General features: G+C 40.1%; 2 protein-coding genes across 6 annotated transcripts in view; both read left to right on the forward strand.

Moving 5' to 3' along the window:
- COL24A1 (collagen type XXIV alpha 1 chain) overlaps window positions 1-7,862 on the forward strand; it is a 152,594-nt gene extending 144,732 nt beyond the window's left edge. For 4 of the 5 annotated variants that reach the window (XM_052801634.1, XM_052801636.1, XM_052801638.1 and 1 more), the window contains 5 exons: window positions 994-1,059; window positions 1,772-1,940; window positions 3,324-3,433; window positions 4,507-4,722; window positions 6,409-7,862. In XM_052801634.1, coding sequence (XP_052657594.1) covers window positions 994-1,059; window positions 1,772-1,940; window positions 3,324-3,433; window positions 4,507-4,722; window positions 6,409-6,555 — 708 coding nt within the window. In that variant the 3' untranslated portion in view covers window positions 6,556-7,862. Of the gene's footprint in view, window positions 1-830; window positions 850-993; window positions 1,060-1,771; window positions 1,941-3,323; window positions 3,434-4,506; window positions 4,723-6,408 lie in introns of those variants that run through there. The other variant, XM_052801639.1, reaches the window with a different exon arrangement.
- A 1,116-nt stretch (window positions 7,863-8,978) lies between these two features.
- ZNHIT6 (zinc finger HIT-type containing 6) overlaps window positions 8,979-19,390 on the forward strand; it is a 38,385-nt gene continuing 27,973 nt past the window's right edge. Inside the window, exons 1-5 of the mRNA XM_052800370.1 lie at window positions 8,979-9,214; window positions 10,947-11,012; window positions 11,100-11,206; window positions 11,292-11,377; window positions 12,726-12,829. Of these exons, the coding sequence (XP_052656330.1) occupies window positions 8,979-9,214; window positions 10,947-11,012; window positions 11,100-11,206; window positions 11,292-11,377; window positions 12,726-12,829 (599 nt within the window). The remainder of the gene's footprint in view (window positions 9,215-10,946; window positions 11,013-11,099; window positions 11,207-11,291; window positions 11,378-12,725; window positions 12,830-19,390) is intronic.

Raw genomic sequence — 19,390 nt, forward strand, 5'->3', positions numbered from 1 at the left:
CATTGCTTTTTCCATCACTGCACATGAAATGCAAATACATTTTTCTAGAACTTCCATCACTACAGTAATACATTTTTTGAACCTTCCGTCTTACACTGTCAATTCTGTTCTGCACGCTGTTGAGCCCTCAACAGGCAACACTCATGGACATGGTTATACTTTTGACATGGGTTGACTCTGTCACATTCTGAAAGGTATTTCTCCTGTTCTGTACTTGAACACTCCGAAAGATAGCAACAGAAAATTTTGTGCTATTTCTGGCCCAGATGTTCTGCCTATATATATACACACAGAGAGATTTTGTTTGTTAAGGGATTGTGCCAATTAGGACAGACTCAATATCTGACGTGTCCTAAAGCTGTAATGATATATGTAATCTGAGAACAAATTGCAAGAACTAGATGCTTGTGTGGGTGACTTAATTCTTTAAAAATAAACAAACCTGTTGTCTGGGTGTAGTATATACCTCACACAAAGTGCAGAGAATGAAGATATGCAAGAAACAGGCTTCCTCCTTCAGAGGAAGGTCAGTCTTGGTATTTGTTCATGCATCATGAAGACTACTTTGATCTGTCAGCTGCTGATGGCTGATTGAGATATTCTTTGTGTGCTTCTCTGTAAAGGAATAACACCTTTTCACGCTTACCTGAATTGGTTTTCTTAAGTATATAAATTAAATGGCTGGGACAAATAAGTTGGGACATTGGTCTGTGACAACTATTATAATATTTTTGTTCCAGGAGTATGATCATTAAATTGGGTATGGGGGTACTAATAAAAATCAAATATGCTTTTTCTGTATGCATGCTTGCATTCTTTGGAAATGGAAGGGAGGATCCTATTTTAAAAGTAAGTGTTTACAATGAATTATTTTCTAAAATGACAAAATAACAAAGCTATCACGTATGTTGCTACAGTGCTCAAAGAATTTACCACCTGCATTTTAGAATATTCCTGTTCATCTTTTTATATTCTGAAATATCTTTTTTTCAGAAACAAGTGGACATCAATGCTGCTGTTCAAGCTTTGATTGAGTCAAATGCTGCGCTGCAGATGGAGGTAATATATTTGAATGTATTTACATTGTCATACAAGATAAGCAATTATATCAGGGCTTCTTTACAAAGACTTAATTTAAAAGGAATCATGGATAGCAAGTAATTACTGCAGAATATAATTAAACATGCTAGAATTTATAGGATACAATTGAAATGAAGTTAAGAAAAACAGCAGCATTTCAACTTTTTTTGTCATCATTGGCAGTAATGGAAGTTTACTGACTACCACACATAGCAGACTGTATCTGTTCAGCCACAGATAATAGTGGCATTTAGGCCTTGATCCAAAAAATACTGACATATATGCAAATGTGTGGTCCCATTGATTGCAAGAAAATTCCTCACATGGGTGAAGTCAAATACATTTGCATATATTTTCTAGGTTAAGGGTAAGAGTAGATTTCACTTTTTGAAATCTGAAACTGCTAAGTATACGATAAAAATCCTGTATCCACATTTTATGTCAACATGTCATAATGACGTATTTGCATGATCTTAACCTGCCTGTAACTTCACTGCTCTGATAATTTTAATAAAACGTACTAATTTGTTTATTGGAATATATTATTTTTACCCTGCTTTATATGGCTGATTGCATGCATTATAAATACTTTGCTTCTGTCTGGCTATTCAATGGCCATTTGACATTTACTGCATATACTGTTGTTGTGATACTTCTTTGTGGTAACACATTTGCTAATGGCCCTTGACAGAAATACCAGAATACTGAAGTAACTTTATTAGATCACAGTACAGAGATACTCAAAACGCTGCACTACCTTAGCAATTTACTGCATAGCATCAAGAACCCTCTTGGCACACGGGATAACCCAGCACGCATCTGCAGGGATTTGCTTAACTGTGAACGTAAAGTGTCAGATGGTAAGTGTCCACTTTCATTAAAGCTTAAACACAACTAGGCTTTGAAATGTGTTGCTTCCAAATGTTACTTTCTACATAAAAATTCTAATGTGTACATTTTTTTATTATATTCTATTGCAGCACGCCTGTCACAGCTATCTTTATTTAAGATAAAATTTCTGAATTTTAAAGATTAAAGTATGTAGCTAGCTAATATTATAGAGATATTAGAGACAGATTGTGTATGTAAGTAAACAAAAGCATCCAGAAAAATTGAAACTTAATCCAATTTTGTGATTAAAAGTTTCCCAAGTATTTATAGCTAATCTTGCAATGAATTTTGTGTGGATCAGATTCTAGATTCCTAGTGAGAAAATTGTACACAATACACTATCACTGTCAGATACACTGACAGTTGTTGTATCCCAGAAGATCCTGAATGACTATTTCAAATCAAAAATAATTATTTAAACCTGTAATGTCAATACTGTGACATAATTCAGTTTCTGAGTGGCTAATAAAATAAAAAATACCTGTAAGTATCCCTTTTATCATATCAATATTTTATTTTAGCATTATGAAGCTAAGAAGGAAATGAGAAATGAAGTTAGAGGTTACAGGGAAATCACTGTTCCATGGCATATTTAAGGATGGATCAATTCTTTAAGACTCTAGCAGAGATGAGCCTAACCCTTATTAGAACTGTGCTCTCCTAAATAAATCTCAATCCTTTAGGGCCACAGAGGTCACTGACACAGTCCTCCAGAAGATTACACACACCCATATAAATTGTAGAGCACAAGCTCACCCATATTTAACCATAAATTAAGGGAAGCTAAATCCTGATATAATTTGCATGTGTCCTATTTCTTTTATTGGACCAAATCCCATGGATTCACAATGGCAAGTACTCCTTATTACCATCATTAGGATATGTCATGTAGAAATGTCTGATGGGAGAAAGATAGTGGAGAAAGAAAGGGTCTTCAGGATGCTGTGAGAGGATGAGAATTTAGATTGATATTTTCATTCCTGAAAATATTAGCTGTATAAAACGAAGCCAAAGAAAAAAAGTTAAGTTTTAATACAGAAAGAGCTGACTGGAAATACCATTTGTTCTCACTATTTAGCTGTGGAAAGAGAAAACATTTTTGAAACTATGACAGTATTCAAGTCATTGTATATGTAATCAGAATTGAATGGTTATGATAATTTTGCTCAGTATCTGTTATTAGTAGAATTATAATAGTGAAAAGACTTTCATATTCCTTTTCTTTCATTTCCTAGTGAAGCTGTGGTGATAATATATCTAATACTTGCCAAAAAGTATGAATATCTTTAGCAAATTGTTTAGTAACAATTGTATTTTGGTTTTATTTACCATCTGGGATTATATACTAATAGGAAAATACTGGATTGACCCAAATATTGGATGTCCTTCTGATGCTATTGAAGTTTTCTGCAACTTCACTGCAGGTGGTCAGACATGTTTAACACCGCTGTCTGTGACAAAGGTATGCATTGCTTCCAGAGAGACTGTATCTGTGCTGGAACTCTGAACAAATGAATGCTTATTTACTTAACTCATGAGAAGATGTTAGATTTCAGGGGGGGTTTATGTGCATCTGTGTGGAAGGACATGACAATATTAGTGTAACTCTCACTTTGTTCATTTACTCACCTTTCATGCTGATAGAATTATTTTGTTATGCTTTATACTTTTCTATACAAGGCATAAAAATAAGCCTGAAATGCTTCTAAGCTACATTAGTAACTCATCTCTTAGGGCAGCTAAGTGTAGAGATGCTGAGGTCATTGCAATGGGAAGGAAGAAAATTATGACTACTTTTCAACACTTAGCTACTTCTAAATGTCATTAGGAAGAGACTGGTTTCCTTTGTGTCATTAGTCCATGCTCCTCCTTACATGTAGTTCTTAAACCCTTGGGAACAGAAGTTTTATATTTGTGGAGTTTTGCATATAGACTGTAGTCACTGAAGAGCATCAGAAATACCATAAAGTTCCCATACACATTCCTACATCTGGAAGATCCCTGAATATGATCTAGTCGTGGAGAAGTTCTTGTTGAGTAATGAGTACCTATATTTTCTGTCTAAAATCAAAGTATGCTTATGAATTTTTTTTATTTTTAATGGGATGTAGGTATTGCCAGAACCTGTGGTCTAAGAAGACTAAACAGCAGGATGATGTGGCTGCAGTTAAAACACTGCTGCTGATAATATCTTTGTTTGAATCACAAAAACATTTGTTTCGGTTTCTGTATTTAAAAATAGTGTTTTCTGCCCAGCTGTGTTTCAACAATGTTGTAAGCATTAACAAATATTTATACTGAAGCTTTGAAAATGTCCTATGAAAGCTTCTGTTTATAGTAATCACTATAATAGAACCTAACAGCTCTCCTGAAAAATACAAATTGTGTTCTTTGGCATTGATCCCAATGTATAAACATGTATACATGGTCCCATGCCTGAACACCACACATGTATGTGTATGTCACTTTATGTTGCTATTGCCATTCAGCATAGTCCAGCTGTAAGTCTAATGATGCATTTCTCTTGGAACTTAGCTGGAGTTCGGCGTCGGAAAAGTGCAGATGAACTTCCTTCATTTACTGAGCTCAGAAGCAACCCATAGCATCACAGTTCATTGTCTGAACACACCAATGTGGGGATTAAATAAAGCAGGTGGCCAGAAAACATCTGTTAGCTTCAAAGGATGGAATGGTCAGATATTTAAAGCCAATACGCTACTTGAACCGAAGGTGCTTACGGATGAATGCATGGTAAATACTTTTTAGCACTAGCATTATTAAAGCCATAATGGAGTTACTGTTTAGGCATTATTAACTTTCTGCAAATAAATAACAATCATTCAGGTTCACATCCCTTGAAGCTTACTTCTTACCTTGTTCTGCATATGTCTCTATATGTCAAACTTTTGATATTGAATTCAACATCTATCCAAACGTAAAAGCAATTGCAGTAATACAGGGTATCTATACTTGCTGTTTGCATTGAGTGTCATGTATTTCAAGACTCTACTAAGACACTTGAGAGAGATCAGAAACAGAAATAAGGAGGTCCTCCAGGAAACTTTAGGAACAGTTACTCTGAAAATGAAAATTTAGGCTTCAGTAAGAGTTCTGTTGAGGTTATCTAACACAAAATCTCAGGTTCAGTCAGGCTGGAAATTATTTTTTTGACAACTAAATATCTTTAAATTCATTGACTATGAGTCAATTGTTTGGTTTTTAATAAAATAATGATGATTAGAAATGGACTCCATGGCTAACTAAAACATTAAATCATATTTGTATTTAGGAAAAATTGGAAGAGCTTATTAATTTTCTAATGCTTATTAGATTACTCCACTCACCAAGATGTGAACTATTAGGTAAATGTCTTGGTAGAACACTATGAAATATAGCAGCCAAGCATGTTACACTTTCAGTATTTTATAGCTCTACTTTCATTTACAATAATGTCAAACACATGACATTGGTTCCATACGATGTGGGGGTGTCAAGTGAGATTTTTAATCTCAAGACAGAAAGTGGTTTTACTGAGACACTTTGAAGCTGTTATGCTTCCAGCCTTCTAGCTGTCATGCTAGTGAGATGCTCTAGCCTGTGGCATGCAGATAAAGTATGGCCATTGAAGCCCCTTCTCCCCGCTTCCCAGGTCTGTTTGGGATTGTTTTAATCCCTGAGAAAAATTAAGGCATACAGTGATGGCTATTGAGAAGTGCCATTTTTCTGCGAGGTTCTACGAGATCTGTCACTCTTTCTGTAGGAAACTATGCACTGTACGGATCTGCTGCAGAATCTCACACAATTCCCTCTCTGCAAGGGTTTCACTTTTCAGTGCTGTCCACTGTACTTGATGGTTTTTAAGAATGGAGCGATTGCAAACATCAAGACACTCCCAGCCTCAGAGAGTGCTATAATGTAATTTTATAATTTTTATGAGGTATCATTTTTTTTTACTGCAATTTTTTAAGGATTAGAATAAACAATACAAAGTTCATAGCAAAAATGGAGCCCTCATTCCCCGTGATTATTCTTCAAGGGCCTACAAAGTCATTCAAGTGCCTGTGGAGTTCATAACCTGAGACCTACTGTTCAGATTTGGAGGTGAATTTAGCAAGAGCTCTAAGAGTCTATACGAGCCCAGGACTGCTTGCAAAGTGATAGGTGCTCTGCTTTGAGCTGTGTTGCACTGTGTCTGCATCCGCTCCAGCTGGATTCCAGGCTGGGCTTTTTGACAGTTACAGTTTTGCCAGGAGTGTGCATGGTATTGCATGGGAGAAATGGCATTTGTTAAATTACACAGTTTCATTAGGAATTGCTGGGAGAAGAAATGTTTCTGTACACTTCTCCTCTTCCTCTCACTCTGTAACCACAATTTCCATTTGTGTTTTGAAGCTTGTCTTTGATATGAATCTAATATTCTGTTGCTGTGTGTTGCAGATTGAAGATGGCAGCTGGCATAAGACACGGTTCTTTTTTCACACTCAGGACACTAATCAGCTTCCAGTTGTTCAAGTTAACGCACTTCCTCATCTCAAACCAGGACAGCAGCACTTCATAGAAAGTGGTTCCGTGTGCTTTCTTTGAGGTTTCTATCCTGGGTTTTTTTGCATCAACATGGAATTGGTTCATAGATTGAATGCAAAAGTAATGATCCATTACAGGCAAAATTACTAGGAAACTGAAGAATCATTTTAAACAGTGTTGGTTAAAGAACCTCAGGAAGAAAAAGACTTCCTCCTATGGAGAAATGGCATTGAAAAAGAAGAGACAGACAGACAAGACTACAACAATTTTCATAAAGTAATTTGTTGGTGCTTTCTTGCATAATTTCCTGGAACTGAATATCTGAACATGGAATTTTTCAGGACCTCTAGTGTTCTTAGCAATCTCTTTAACAGCACTGCAAAAAAAAAAACCATCCTGAGGAAAGCTGGAGACATACAACACTAAGGAGCAATACTGGCTAATGCTCCTAAATGTGCAATAGCTTATATATGAAAAGCAAATTATGCCACAGTACAATACATCTTGTTTTCTTAAACATTGTTTTATTATAGTCCTGTGTGGACACATACATCTTAACAGATGGCACACTACCTCTTTTGTGTTTCCTGTCCGTATTGCCTTGGTGCTCTTCATAACACAAGGTGCTTGTGGCCTTAGCAGACATTATTTGAGTCCCTTTTTATCTTTCAGACTGTATGTGCTGGTTACATCAGGATATGTTTCTGTTGTAAAGGTACTTATTTTAAATCATTGGTCACATACTTCACTACAATGACAACATATTATTTATGTGGATTTCTTGTTTAAAATATTTTTGTGTACTGTTGTGGAAATGGTATATGAGACAGCACATTGTATATGATGCATATAGTCAGAACAGTTAGCTTTACAGCCATTGTAAAAATTGTTGTAGAAGAGCTTCCTACAGTAGTTTTGAGTTTTAGATTCTTTATTTCAATTAACATTTCTATTGCCAAAGGCATCTTAAGATGATACATTTTGTATATATTTTGTAACTTGTGGAAAAAAAAAAATCTACTACAGTATGTCTTCTGAATGGCTGCTGTTAAATTATAATCAGCGTTTAATCAACCTAGAAATTCCATTTTTTGCAAAGTTATTAGATAATTTTTTTTTTAATTAAGCCTAAAATGTTCAGCCATCTTTTTTTTATTAAAAAAAAGAACAATTTTACCATTAGGAAGAGCATTCTTTATAACGATATGCCTCTATCTATTATCAATCCAAAGTGTGCTCAGTAGTACATGGCAAGGTGATACCAGACTATACTGGGGAGCAGGGGAGTGTTCAAGCAACTTGTTTAACTGTCTTGATCTGCAGGAAACCACACTTACCAAAGTATAATAAAACGAGCTTCTAAGCTATCTGTTTGTCTTTTACTATTCTGTTTTGTATTGTATAGTTCATTCTTAGTAATGACGAAGGTCCTCTAGAAGAAGGGTACCTGTTAGGTGGCAATGCCGTGGAATATTGTGAGATTGACAGTGTTTACTTTTACAAGGTAACGTACATGTACATCACATTTTACGTTTTATATCCGTTTTATATACGTTTATATTTTGTTCCCTTTGAGGAAATCTGGTAAAACTAAAGGCAAAGCAAGATTACAGAGTGATGATAAAGGTTAAAGAAAATGTCTTGCTTTTTGCATCTTCAAGATCATTACACTCTAACAGTATCACTTGACATTTGCACTTAGTTTGGCTGTGGAGCTGATGATGTGACGAATGTTTTGGGGGTTTTGGGTTGGTGGGGGTTTTTTTTGTAAGAATGTAATCTTTTAGAAAATGTTCTGCTTCATGTATGTTTTTATTAGTCTCATTGCCCTATTTTTGGAAGTTCTTTATAGCCTATATTTATGGTTTATATTAGCATGTCTCAGAAATTCTCTCTCCTAAAAACAAAGAGCTCGAAGTATTATAAGACTGCTGAGATGTAAATATGTGCATCTCTGTAATTGAGGTAAAAATGCACAGCCCATGCAGACAGCACAATGAATTTGTGCAGTGGGACACTGACAGATAATAACGTACCATGTCACTTGAGTTGGAGGTTGCCAGAAACATTTGGCTGAAAGCATCCTGATTGACAGTATACTTGTATACAGTGCAGTGTGTGTTTTGGAAAGCCTCTTGTATTCAGGCATCTTTACTGGAGCTCCCGAGGGCATTCGCAGATGTCGTACAATTTTGTCCCACAATGTTAACAAGTACCTGTACTCTGCAATTAATTTTTTATGGTTGCTGAGGTGGTCGCCTACTTTGTTACCCTTCATTTTAGAGCAAGCCCTGAGCTAGATTACAAGAGTCTTTGTCAGAATCCTTTTATCCCTTTTCCTTTTCTTGTTATTTTTCATGGTTAAAAATCCATTAAAAAGCACCTGGGAAGCGGGGCTTTGGAACAGTCTAAGGCAGGAGGGATAAAGCCTGAAGGCTACAGGACGCTCTCAGCGCCGCAGGCAGCGGGCCGACTCCCGCCTAATGCCAAGGCCCGGCGCCGGCAGGGCCCCGCGGCCCGCTGAGGCCGCCGCCAGCCGAGGGCCGCCAGGCGGCGCCGCTGCCCAGGAAAGGCCGGGGCCGGGGCCGGGGCCGGGCCCGCCCCAGCCAGGCCCCGTCGGCCACCGCGTGGGGAGGCGGCGCCGCGCAGCCATGGCGGAGCAGGAAGGCCCCGAGGGCCCTCGGCGGCCGTCGGGCGGGCGGAAGATGTCCCTGCAGAGGTAGGGACACGGGCAGAGTGCGGGAGCGCCCTCAGGCCTCCTGCAGAGGCCCGTGGCTGCCGAGCCTCGCGGCCGGTTGGGCTTCGGGAGCGCCTTCCTCGGCCTCCGCCAAAACTCGGGGCCGCCGAAGAGCAGGGCTGCGCCGCGGCCTCTCTTCGCGCAGCGCCGCCGCCGTGGGCCTGCCCCGGGGGCTTCGCCGGGCCTGCTGCGGGCCGGGCCTGCTGCGGGCCGGGCCTGCTGCGGGCCGGGCCTGCTGCGGGCCGGGCCTGCTGCGGGCCGGGCCTGCTGCGGGCCGGGCCTGCTGCGGGCCGGGCCTGCTGCGGGCCGGGCCTGCTGCGGGCCGGGCCTGCTGCGGGCCGGGCCTGCCCCCCGCCCCCCGGGGGGGAGCCGGTGCCCTGGGGAGGGCAGGCGCCCGAGGTGCGCGGCATCGTCGCCCTGCAGCCCCCGCGCCTTCTGTCTCCTCTGTGCGTGTGGAGGGGAGTAGCCTTCTCCGCGAGCGGCGTTAGCGCTGCGGGACGGGGTGGTTTCGTTCTCTCAGGAGCGAGGGAACTGTTCTGGGCGCGGGGTGGGCTTTGCCCTAGGTAGCAGGGTCTGCTTTTGCCTGCTAATTGGGGTCTGCAGGCGGGTGACGCGTGGCGGAGTTTTCTCTGGCGTTGCAGGTGAACTGCCAACGTGCATTGGGCACTGTGGAGATACGGGAAAAAAGGAATTCTTCATTCCTGTTTCTGTTTTGCAGTGTACAAAACACTATTTTTGTGTTTTTACAATAGTTCGTACTGCTAGCATACAGAGCCACCTTCTCGTCAGGAGATGGTACTGCTGAGGTTGTCCTTCACACCTCCCCTATCCGCTAGCAGCAAGCATGTGGTGGGGAGAGGAAGGAAGATACTTTGAGGTTTATGTTTTTGCTTCAGTATTTGAAAGTGATGGGTATGTGCCATTCTTGAAAACTGTACTGATGTGGGGGAGGGTTATTTCCCTTCCCCGTTTGTCAGAGTCAAAATAAATGAAAAGTGACGATTGCTTCAGTTAATGTATCAAGAACTTTTTCCTAAGAATAGCAGAAACATCTGTTGTAATAACCAGTTACAAAGCAGAAGATTATATTTGTAGAGGAAATTTTTTTTAATGAGATAATATTTGTTAGCTATATTCCTAAAGCTTACACGTTGTGCCTGAGAGGTTCCCTGACTTTGGGGTTTCCACTGCTAACAGCCAGCAGAAGTTTTGCTGATGATATTGTCATGGTTCTTCTGTTTTGTTGAAAAAATGGGGTGCAGTTTTCAGGTTTTATTGTGAATCCTCGACATTTATTTTCTATCTGCCTAAAACTGGAGCATTATAAGCCAACATGGTACAATGCACATTACAGGTGATGTAAGTGGGGAAAGCACTGATCCAACCAAGCATAAACTGATACAGCCTTGCTATACTTCCAACTCTGCGCTTAGTATGGGGGTTTTCTCTTTCTTTAGAGCATCTGCGCTGTGTTTTAATATAGGTAAGACCCCTGTACATGTTTGGAGGCATTTCCCAGAGCTTGCATTATTTTGTCTGCCACCATATCTAATCTAGGGTATTTGTATTTTTTCTTTCTTCTTTCAAGGTTCAGATAACTTTTCCTGAAAATGCCGATTGATGGCATAGCGCCTGGTTGTTGAGTAGGCACCTTCCCAGGCCAGACAGGCACAAAGATACTGCTTTATTAAGAGCTACTTTTTACTTTTTTCAGATGCGAAACATGCAGCGAAGAGGAAGCTAAGTACAGGTGTCCACGATGCATGAAATATTCGTGCAGGTATCTACTATCTGAATTAAACTGGTTTGGTTATTTTCCTCACTTGTGTTGAATGGCATGTTAATGGGGTTTTTTTTGTTGTTTCAGTCTACTGTGTGTAAAGAAGCATAAGCTTGCACTGAGCTGTAATGGAGTCAGGGATAAAACAGCATTTGTCTCTGTAAATGAATTTACTGACTTGAACCTTTTGAGCGGTAAGAATATTCCTTGTGCTTGTTAAAATTCATTGTTTTTACTAGGTTAGCACTACATTTTTCCTTGTTCTTTTTTTACCTTCAGATTATCGTTTCCTGGAAGATGTAGGAAGGACAGCTGATGCTGCTGCTCGACATCCTACTATGCATAGTCCAACAACAAAAAAACTTGTAAGTTTTAAATTTGCAGCTTGGCCTGTTGGAGATAGGGTTGACTACCTTTGAATTCCCACTGAGGCAGTCCCAATCCAGATTTCAGAGCTGATACCTCTCTTATGAAAGTGTGAATGACCCTGAATTTCAGAGCCAGAAATCAAAAGAAGTCTTTCTAGGTTTCTGTAATAGTAGTATTGATGTCTACGTCCAATTGCTTAGAAGAATAGATTGCTAACAGTGTGCATTCTTAAAATTGATGCATGACCACTCTTGCTGTTTGATGATAGATGTGTGTTAAGAAAGCCTGAATGTTTCCTTCCACCTCCACAACCTTTTTGTATTTTTAACTACAAAATTCCCAGGTAAACAGTGGATTTATTAATTGCCTAAAAATTATTATGTCCTTCCCCATATACCAAATTAAGGCAACTGGAGTTCTGCAAAGAATAAATTTAAGCAACAGTGAAGTAAAAGGCAGCCTTCTAAGGGCGAGAGGAGATTTTTGTGAAACTCCTCTAATTCCAGTAAAGCATTAATGAGATCACAGAATGTATGGTATTTCCTGAATGTCCTATGACGATAAACTGCAAAGACCAAGATCAAGAAGGGAAAAATTAAAAAAAAAAAAAACAACCCAGAAAAACAAAATCCGCTCCAAAATACTTCAACTCATTGATATGTCACTGAAAGGCATCAAGGCCATGTTGGTTTTCCAGTCTTGTGAAGATATCTTTAAATACAGCACTAAACTTAGTTGGCGAGAACTCATGTTGATGATAAAGTAAATTCAGAAGACTCCAGCTTTCTCTCACGCTGAAGTCATACTCTGTGTGTGTGTGTGTGTGTGTACTTGCCACCGTGATGCCTTGAAAACGTACGCTGAAGATGGTGAGATGCTACATAGGTAGTAGCTTTTAGGGAGTGATACTAGGCATGTTTACGGGATGATACCCTTAGTGCTACCTTCAAATCGGAATTTGTCAGCATGGCTGACATGGTGCATGTGCATCCCTTCTGCTAGTGGGGTTGTAGCCCAAAAAACAGCTCCGTGGGTAGAATTACACCCACAAAGGCCGGCAGTGGCTTTCACGATATGTAACTATAAAGAGGTTGTTGGCATGTTGTTTTTTAACCTTGGAGAAACTTCACCTGAAAATGTTTCAGGTAGTTTCTAGGCTTATTTTATTAACTTTATCATTCGTGATGTTTTTTTTTAAAAAGCCAAAGAAAGTACTTCATTAAATGTGGCCTTTTCTACAATTTTCCCATAATTCCTGTCAACATTACTCTTTTACTGTTTAACTTTCAGGTTTTGAATATATTATTCAGATTTTTTTTTTAAATTGGTTTTATTTTTTCCTAGTTATGTTGCATGAGAAACAAAGCTCGAAAGTGTAATATTGACCTGAGAACGCTGCCTGTTGGATTTACAAAAAGAAGAGAAAATTCAACCACCTTCAATTGCATGTGAGTCTTCAGTTGGTTACAGTCAGCAATGTTTTGTTTTCACTGAATGCATAATGATGAGAATCTGAATTCATACCAATATGCTTGCTTTTAAAATCTGTTAGATGCATGGGTTTTTTACAAAAGCTATCTAGATTTAATGTTTTGTGCTGCAGGTTTTCATTTTTTAGGCTCTTTGAGCTCAGTTGAGCAGCTTATGCAATTCATGCTTTATTTTGAAAAATACCAACCACCATTGAGTAACAGGAGGAAGAATCAGCGCTGTTGTGTTCTTCCATCTTTTAATTAACATTGACTTTTGTTGCTGGAAAAGAAAACACTTCTTTAAAGGTTTATGACAGAGGATTGATGTAGAATGATTGCAAAAATCCCTCTCTCTGAAAAGGCTGACTTTAAGTCTGAAGAGGTGCTTCCAACAGAGTTCTTTCTGATGCATGCCATGTTAGGAGTTGCTGTGCTGGAGGATGTGGATGCTTGATATGGCACAGTGTAGAGAGACAAGTGCAGACAGACAGGTATGAATTCAGGAAAAAGACTAAGGTGACTTTAAATGTTCTTCCCTTCATCCACTCTGTGGGTTTTCTCTGATATCTGGAGTTTGTATTTCAAAGGATTTTCACAGTAAAAATAAAAAAAAAATTAAAAAAAAAAATTACACAGTATTTCATTACGGCAGGAAACAGGTCTGGAGTTCATCTTGGTGATCTACTGGGAGCAAATACAAGTGCCTTCTGGGCTCCTCACAGTTATCAGCTGTACCAGCTACCCCTGCTGGCTCCTCCGCTTGTTTTCTTCATGGTCTCGCTCTTGGTAGCAAGTTCTGCTTTCAGGACCGGTTTTTCCCTCTGTTCTGCGCGGTGCCGATGGCTGGGCGCTGACTGGCCACCAGGTGTCTCTCTCTGGCAAAGCAAAGACCAGCCTGAAAAACCAACCCCTCCACAGACTTGCCTCTGTCATTTCTTCTGTTCTGGGGCAAAAGCTGAGGGTTTTGGTTTAGCAGAACATAGGGCATAAAATAGATGTAGAAGCGTAACCTTTTAAAGTTACATATTTTACCGGTTCTGCTAGAGAAAAACCAGGGTGGACCAATGGAAAGAAAGAAAATCTGGGGCATTTTCTCCTCCCTCTGCCCCAAATTTATACATCACTGAGGCTGTCTGCTCAGAACAGACCAGGTGGTAGCCCCAAACCTTGCACATGTTAGTCGTTTGAGCAGAGGCTGTCTGCCTCTGCGCTGACTTGCTTTTCCTTGGCCACATGCTCTACCTTTTACAGATACCTTGTGCTAGGCTCATGCTGTTGAAGTATCTCACTTAGAGCTGAGTTTATCTTTCCTGGGGAATTTCATTAATGTTGTGGATAAAACAACATAAACACCCTGAAGGAGTACAGGGTAAGGAGTAGTCTTTAAGAGCCAGAGCAAGTGCAGAAGGCCCAGGGGTGCTGGGATCAGTAGCTAAGAGAAAGACAGAAGAACAGAAAAGGCACAGATACAGGGAGGTTTGACACTATTGGGAAGATCCTGGGCATGGTACAATGCTGTGCTCACAGAAATTTGCCTTCATGTACCATGTTTTTTAGTTCTTTTTCTCTATAAAGCGTTTTTGGGTACATACTGAAGTGTAGCTTGCATTGGAAACAAATTAAGCTTTGAGCAGATTATGCTTTCACGCATATCACGTGCTTTATGTTGTTTAACCAGAAGCAGATTTAAAAACTAAGAGGATGGGGCAAGGAAAGTGACTTATTGGCAAATAGACATGGAAATATTTCACAGGCTGTCTGGGAGAATGCCTTACTGGTTTTTGTCAATCATAAAGTCCTGGGGTATTTTGTTGTTGTTGCTGTTTTGGAATGCTAGCCTTTCTGAGACTTTCACATCCCATCAGAAAGAACACGATAACATTGTCTGTTCTTAAGAGGATAGGAAGTAACCATCTCTTTCCTGTAAATGCTGTCCAAGGGTATGGAATGTGCTCAGCGAGTAGTACACAAAGGACATGTTTCCTCTCTTTTGCTGCTACTGTTATTCATGCAGCAATGGGCTGTTTGAATTCAGTGATGCAGATTAAAAATTAACCTTTAGTTTTGGTTGGTTTTTTTTTTTTAATTGGCGTGTTTTGCTTGCTCTTCTTAAATGGGCTCCTGAGGAACCAAACCTAAGGTTTGATCGAACCAGCGAGTATCAGCCATTTAACACCTATCCTATGTGACTTCATGACACCCATAACATTTTGTTGAATATTACATTCAGATGGGGTAAGGCTGCAAATACTTGCATTACATGAGCTTAACACCTGACAGTGGTCAGGGTCTGTTGTGTCTACTTTTCTGTAGATCCAAACCCCTTCTCATGCTGTTTGTCAGTCGAGATTTGTAGAGGGGTTGCTCCAGAGGGTGGAGGTTGGAAGCTGCTCAACATGTGCATGGTAAGCTGAGAACAGTCTTCTCTGATGTCCTCTTCATATTCGCCATGCAAGCCAAGCTGTTAGGCTGTACAAGGCAGGAATGAGAGTAATCCAAAACTAGGAAGTACAAGATGTATTCTTGTGTCATCCCCTGCCCCTGCCAACTCTGGAGGACAGATCAGTGGTTGTTTGAATGTGTTAACCAGACTCTTCATTTCCTGGTTTCCATTAGTCTGTTTGCTAAATTTGGTGTTGTGAAAGCATACGTGCCAATGCTGGGCAACACATGGATTAGACTTAACTTGTAATATTGAATATCTAGATAATGGAGGGTCATTAGACAGTAGAGTCTGAGTCCAGTTTGTGAACTCATGGGACACCTGACTTAGAGATGGTTTAGGACACCTTATTCGCAAAATATTTTTAATGTGCTGCTTCTCCCTACCTTTTCTATGGTGCCCTTATTTTACAATAGAAGTGGTAGTTGCCCTTCTGGACACATGCTGCCATGGAGTTGGGGTGGCCTGCTGGGTTGGAAGCCTTTGGGAAGGGGCAGACAATGTGACGAGGTTGGGAGGAGGGCTGGGGCAGCAACTGGAGAGTTCTAGCCAGGAGGTCAAACGGGAAGAGGGGAGGGAGCTTGCAACTCCATGGCTCCTGGTTCCCTGGCGGGAGATGATGACAGCGGTGAGACGCTGAAATGGGGCAGTGCAGCTCCCTCAGCTCTGCAGCCTGTGCTGCCCTGCTCCGACCCTGCCTGCTGCTTACACTGTCATAGGCATCTCCACCCAGCCTCCTCCCCGCTCTGTTCACAGCACCTCCCAGACAAAATCCTTCTTACCTCTCCTCCCCACCAAGAGGGGCCAGAGGGCTGGCTACAAGTCTCCTCCCTGGCGGCAGGCACGCCTGCAGCTTGGCAGCATTTGATCAGATGATACATGTGGGAGAAGAAGGAATCTTTTTCATTCTCTCTCTTCTCTGATTTAATTTTGAGAACAGAATTAGTGTGGAGATTTGGGATTAGCATCAGTTAAGAGATCATTAGTGTTAGAGAAGCTACTTTGATGTACACCTGAAAGCCCTAAAATGTCAACTCTAATCCTTAGCTAGGTAGGGATAATTAAAATTGTTTGAAGTGTTGCTGATCTTGAGAATTTACCAAGGAGTTATCTGAGCTGGGTTTTGGGCTAATGCTACACTGTTGGAGCTGTTAAACTTGAATATAGTTGTTACTTAATACATAGTTTTGCTTGCTTTCTGGGACCCTCCAAAGTAAGTTCCCAGGCAGAGGAATGCTACTCTGGAGTGATCAGAGAGCAGGATGTTAATGAATTTCAGTAAATCAGTAGCTTTTCAGAACAACCCCATGTGAAGACGAGTACTGACAGAGTTCTGTACCTGAGATTTACTCTTTTTGGTTGTTGTTTTGTTTTGTTTAGTTTAGCAACTGAAATGTTTCATTCTATAGTGAATCTGACGGTAATTTTGTTTATTTGCAGAAGTTAAAGAGGACAGTAGTTTTATTCTTTAAAGATTATTACAGTTGGGGTTACTTGGCCTTGACAGTGTCACTTTGATTTACACAGGAATCTCGGTTCAAGGCCAGCATGTTTGATTATTGCAACACATATGGTTAGTAACATCTCCTGCTGTTGGGAGGCCCCTTGATAGAAGACCATATGTGTTACAAAGGAAGTGCACTTCAGTTTCTTCATTGATTGTCTTGCTGTTTACTGTAACTAGGAAACATATGAACTTTCAGTAGAAATATTGCAGTTTTTACTGTTTATACATCAAATCCAGGAATTAGCTTGATGAAGTTTCAAGGAAACAGAGACATCCACTTTTGTGTGCTGTTGTTAGAAGTGCAACAAAGTCTGTTTGGCACTAGGAACACAGAGTTTGGTGGGGATGGGGGAATGAAATCATCACACCTCTGCGTGTTCTCTTATTTTAAATCTTTATTTTTTTAAATCCACAAGAGAATCTAATCACTTACTTGGGCTGAATCTTCATTGCTTAAGAAAGTTGAGAAAGGCATTATTATCCAAAAGTGTAGATACTGAATGCCCAGTATTTCAATTAAACTTCAGTGCAATAGGTGAGAGTACTGGGTATTGTCAAATTAAAAGATAACTGGTCCTTCATTAAACTTATTCATGTTCTTTTCATCTCTTTTATCAATTCAAAATAACATAGAGAGGTCTCTACAGTATTTGCGCTTTGATGTAAGATGTCCTGTATACTATTTTTAAAACGTATTAAGAATATTAGTTGATAAATAGAAACAAGATCATCAGTGAATAGCTATCTTTGACTGGCTGGCAGTGAAGTACTTCTGCAGGGCCAGAACTGCAGTTGGTATCTTAAGATGGGATGAATTTGGAATTTTTGGTCTATATATATTTTATTTTACACACACACACACACACACACAAAACCTTCTACTGCAATCTAGGCAAAATTGCCTTCAGAGGAAATGTAGGTAAGAAAGTTAAGCGTTATGAGATACTTCATAAAAGTTTTAAGAAATAACACAAACATTGGACACTTCTAAAAATCTGTCAAGGCATTTAACTGGTATATCCAAGTCCCAGAATCCTTTGTAGATATGTCCTTTAATTCCAAGCAGCTGTACTGCCTACCCCCACAGTACTTGGAGCGTCTTCCTAGGTACTGCATTAACCATAAAAGATGGTGAGAATTTTTGCAGTTGTCCTGAAAGCTAGCTGGAGGTAACAGCCACTTTGTATATACTGTTGCTGTCTTTGTAACATCAGAAATAAAAATCTTTCAGTTGTTGCTGCGAAAAATTTAAAAATCATTTACATGTAGTTCTGTGAAAACTACAGTTGATAATAGAAAATAATTTTTTGGAAGTTTTAGGAGAAATGAAAGGGAGGCAGTTACTTTGCTTTGGAAGAACAGTAATTGCAAAACAGCCTGTGCAGTTCTGAACATAATTTGCAGCTACATCTCATGCAGGGGAAGAGGTGCTTGGCTCCTCTTTTTCCCTCTGATCAGTTTCCATGCTTCTGAAGTAGCCAGAATAGGATGTGAAGCCAAGCAATGCAGGGATGGGCTGTGATGCTGCTTTTACTGACATCAGCAGTGCTTGTGCCTCATCCAGATCTCTGCCGTTTGGTAGTTTTATAATCAGTGCTTTGGTATTCAAGAAAACTGTGGAGTGGCGTTCCATGGCAGCCGAGCGGCATGGAACACTTCATGCAGTGAGTTGTTACTCAACTGCAGATGACTCAATTAAGCATTTTCTTCTAGAAAATGAGCATAGTACATGTCAGTTGTATTTGAAGGAAATACTACCCCAGTGAGCCATAGTGGAAAATGAAGTCAGTGAGATCTGGAGCCAGGATACCTAATTTTAATCAGAACTTGTTGTGAAACAGCTTTGATAGCATCTACAGTTGACATCAAGTTCTCTAACTGGCCAGAGATCAGTGATGGTGAGGGATGCTTCATGTTAATAACAGGCATCCAGCAGGTTGTTTTTCAAGACTTCATGGTACAGCAAAGAGTATGAGGATATTCCAATTCTAAGCTGCTTTTTTCCTTGCCTCCTTCTACCCTGTTCTTAATCTATTTTACCTCTTTCTGCTTGCCATTTACTTTCAGGCAAGAGTACTTAACTGAAGTTTCGGTATTGGCATGCTGAAAAAAAAAAAAAATCAACATTTCTGTTTTTCCAAAGTGAAACTTTTTGACAAGGAATGATCTTTTTAACTTCAGTGTTCAGAATCCCTGATTCATAGCTCTTTCTGTGCACCATTCCGTAGGCTAGATTGTGCCTGGAAGGAGGAGGGAGGGTGAAAGTCTGAAAAGAACCCTCTTAAGCTGATTTTACAGCTGCAGTGATGAGCTGAGTCTGCCTCAGTGAGCCCACAGGGAACTGTTCTTGCATGTGAAATCAGAATGTGCTGTGTGAGACAATGTCTGCAGACACATAAAGAGTACTCCTAACAACAAGTAGCAGATACCTAGAAGTACTTCTGGAACATTTCTTTTTCGAGTGCCTGTGTTAAAGACAGCCCTCTAGGCCACATACATGTTTCTGTGAGCTGTGTCACAGTTTGTCTGTTTCCACTTGGGAGAGGAAGATATGCAGTACTCCTATTGCTTTGGCTGTCTTGATATA

The sequence above is a fragment of the Harpia harpyja genome, chromosome 11 (assembly GCF_026419915.1).
Source record: "Harpia harpyja isolate bHarHar1 chromosome 11, bHarHar1 primary haplotype, whole genome shotgun sequence".
Lineage (NCBI taxonomy): Eukaryota > Metazoa > Chordata > Aves > Accipitriformes > Accipitridae > Harpia > Harpia harpyja.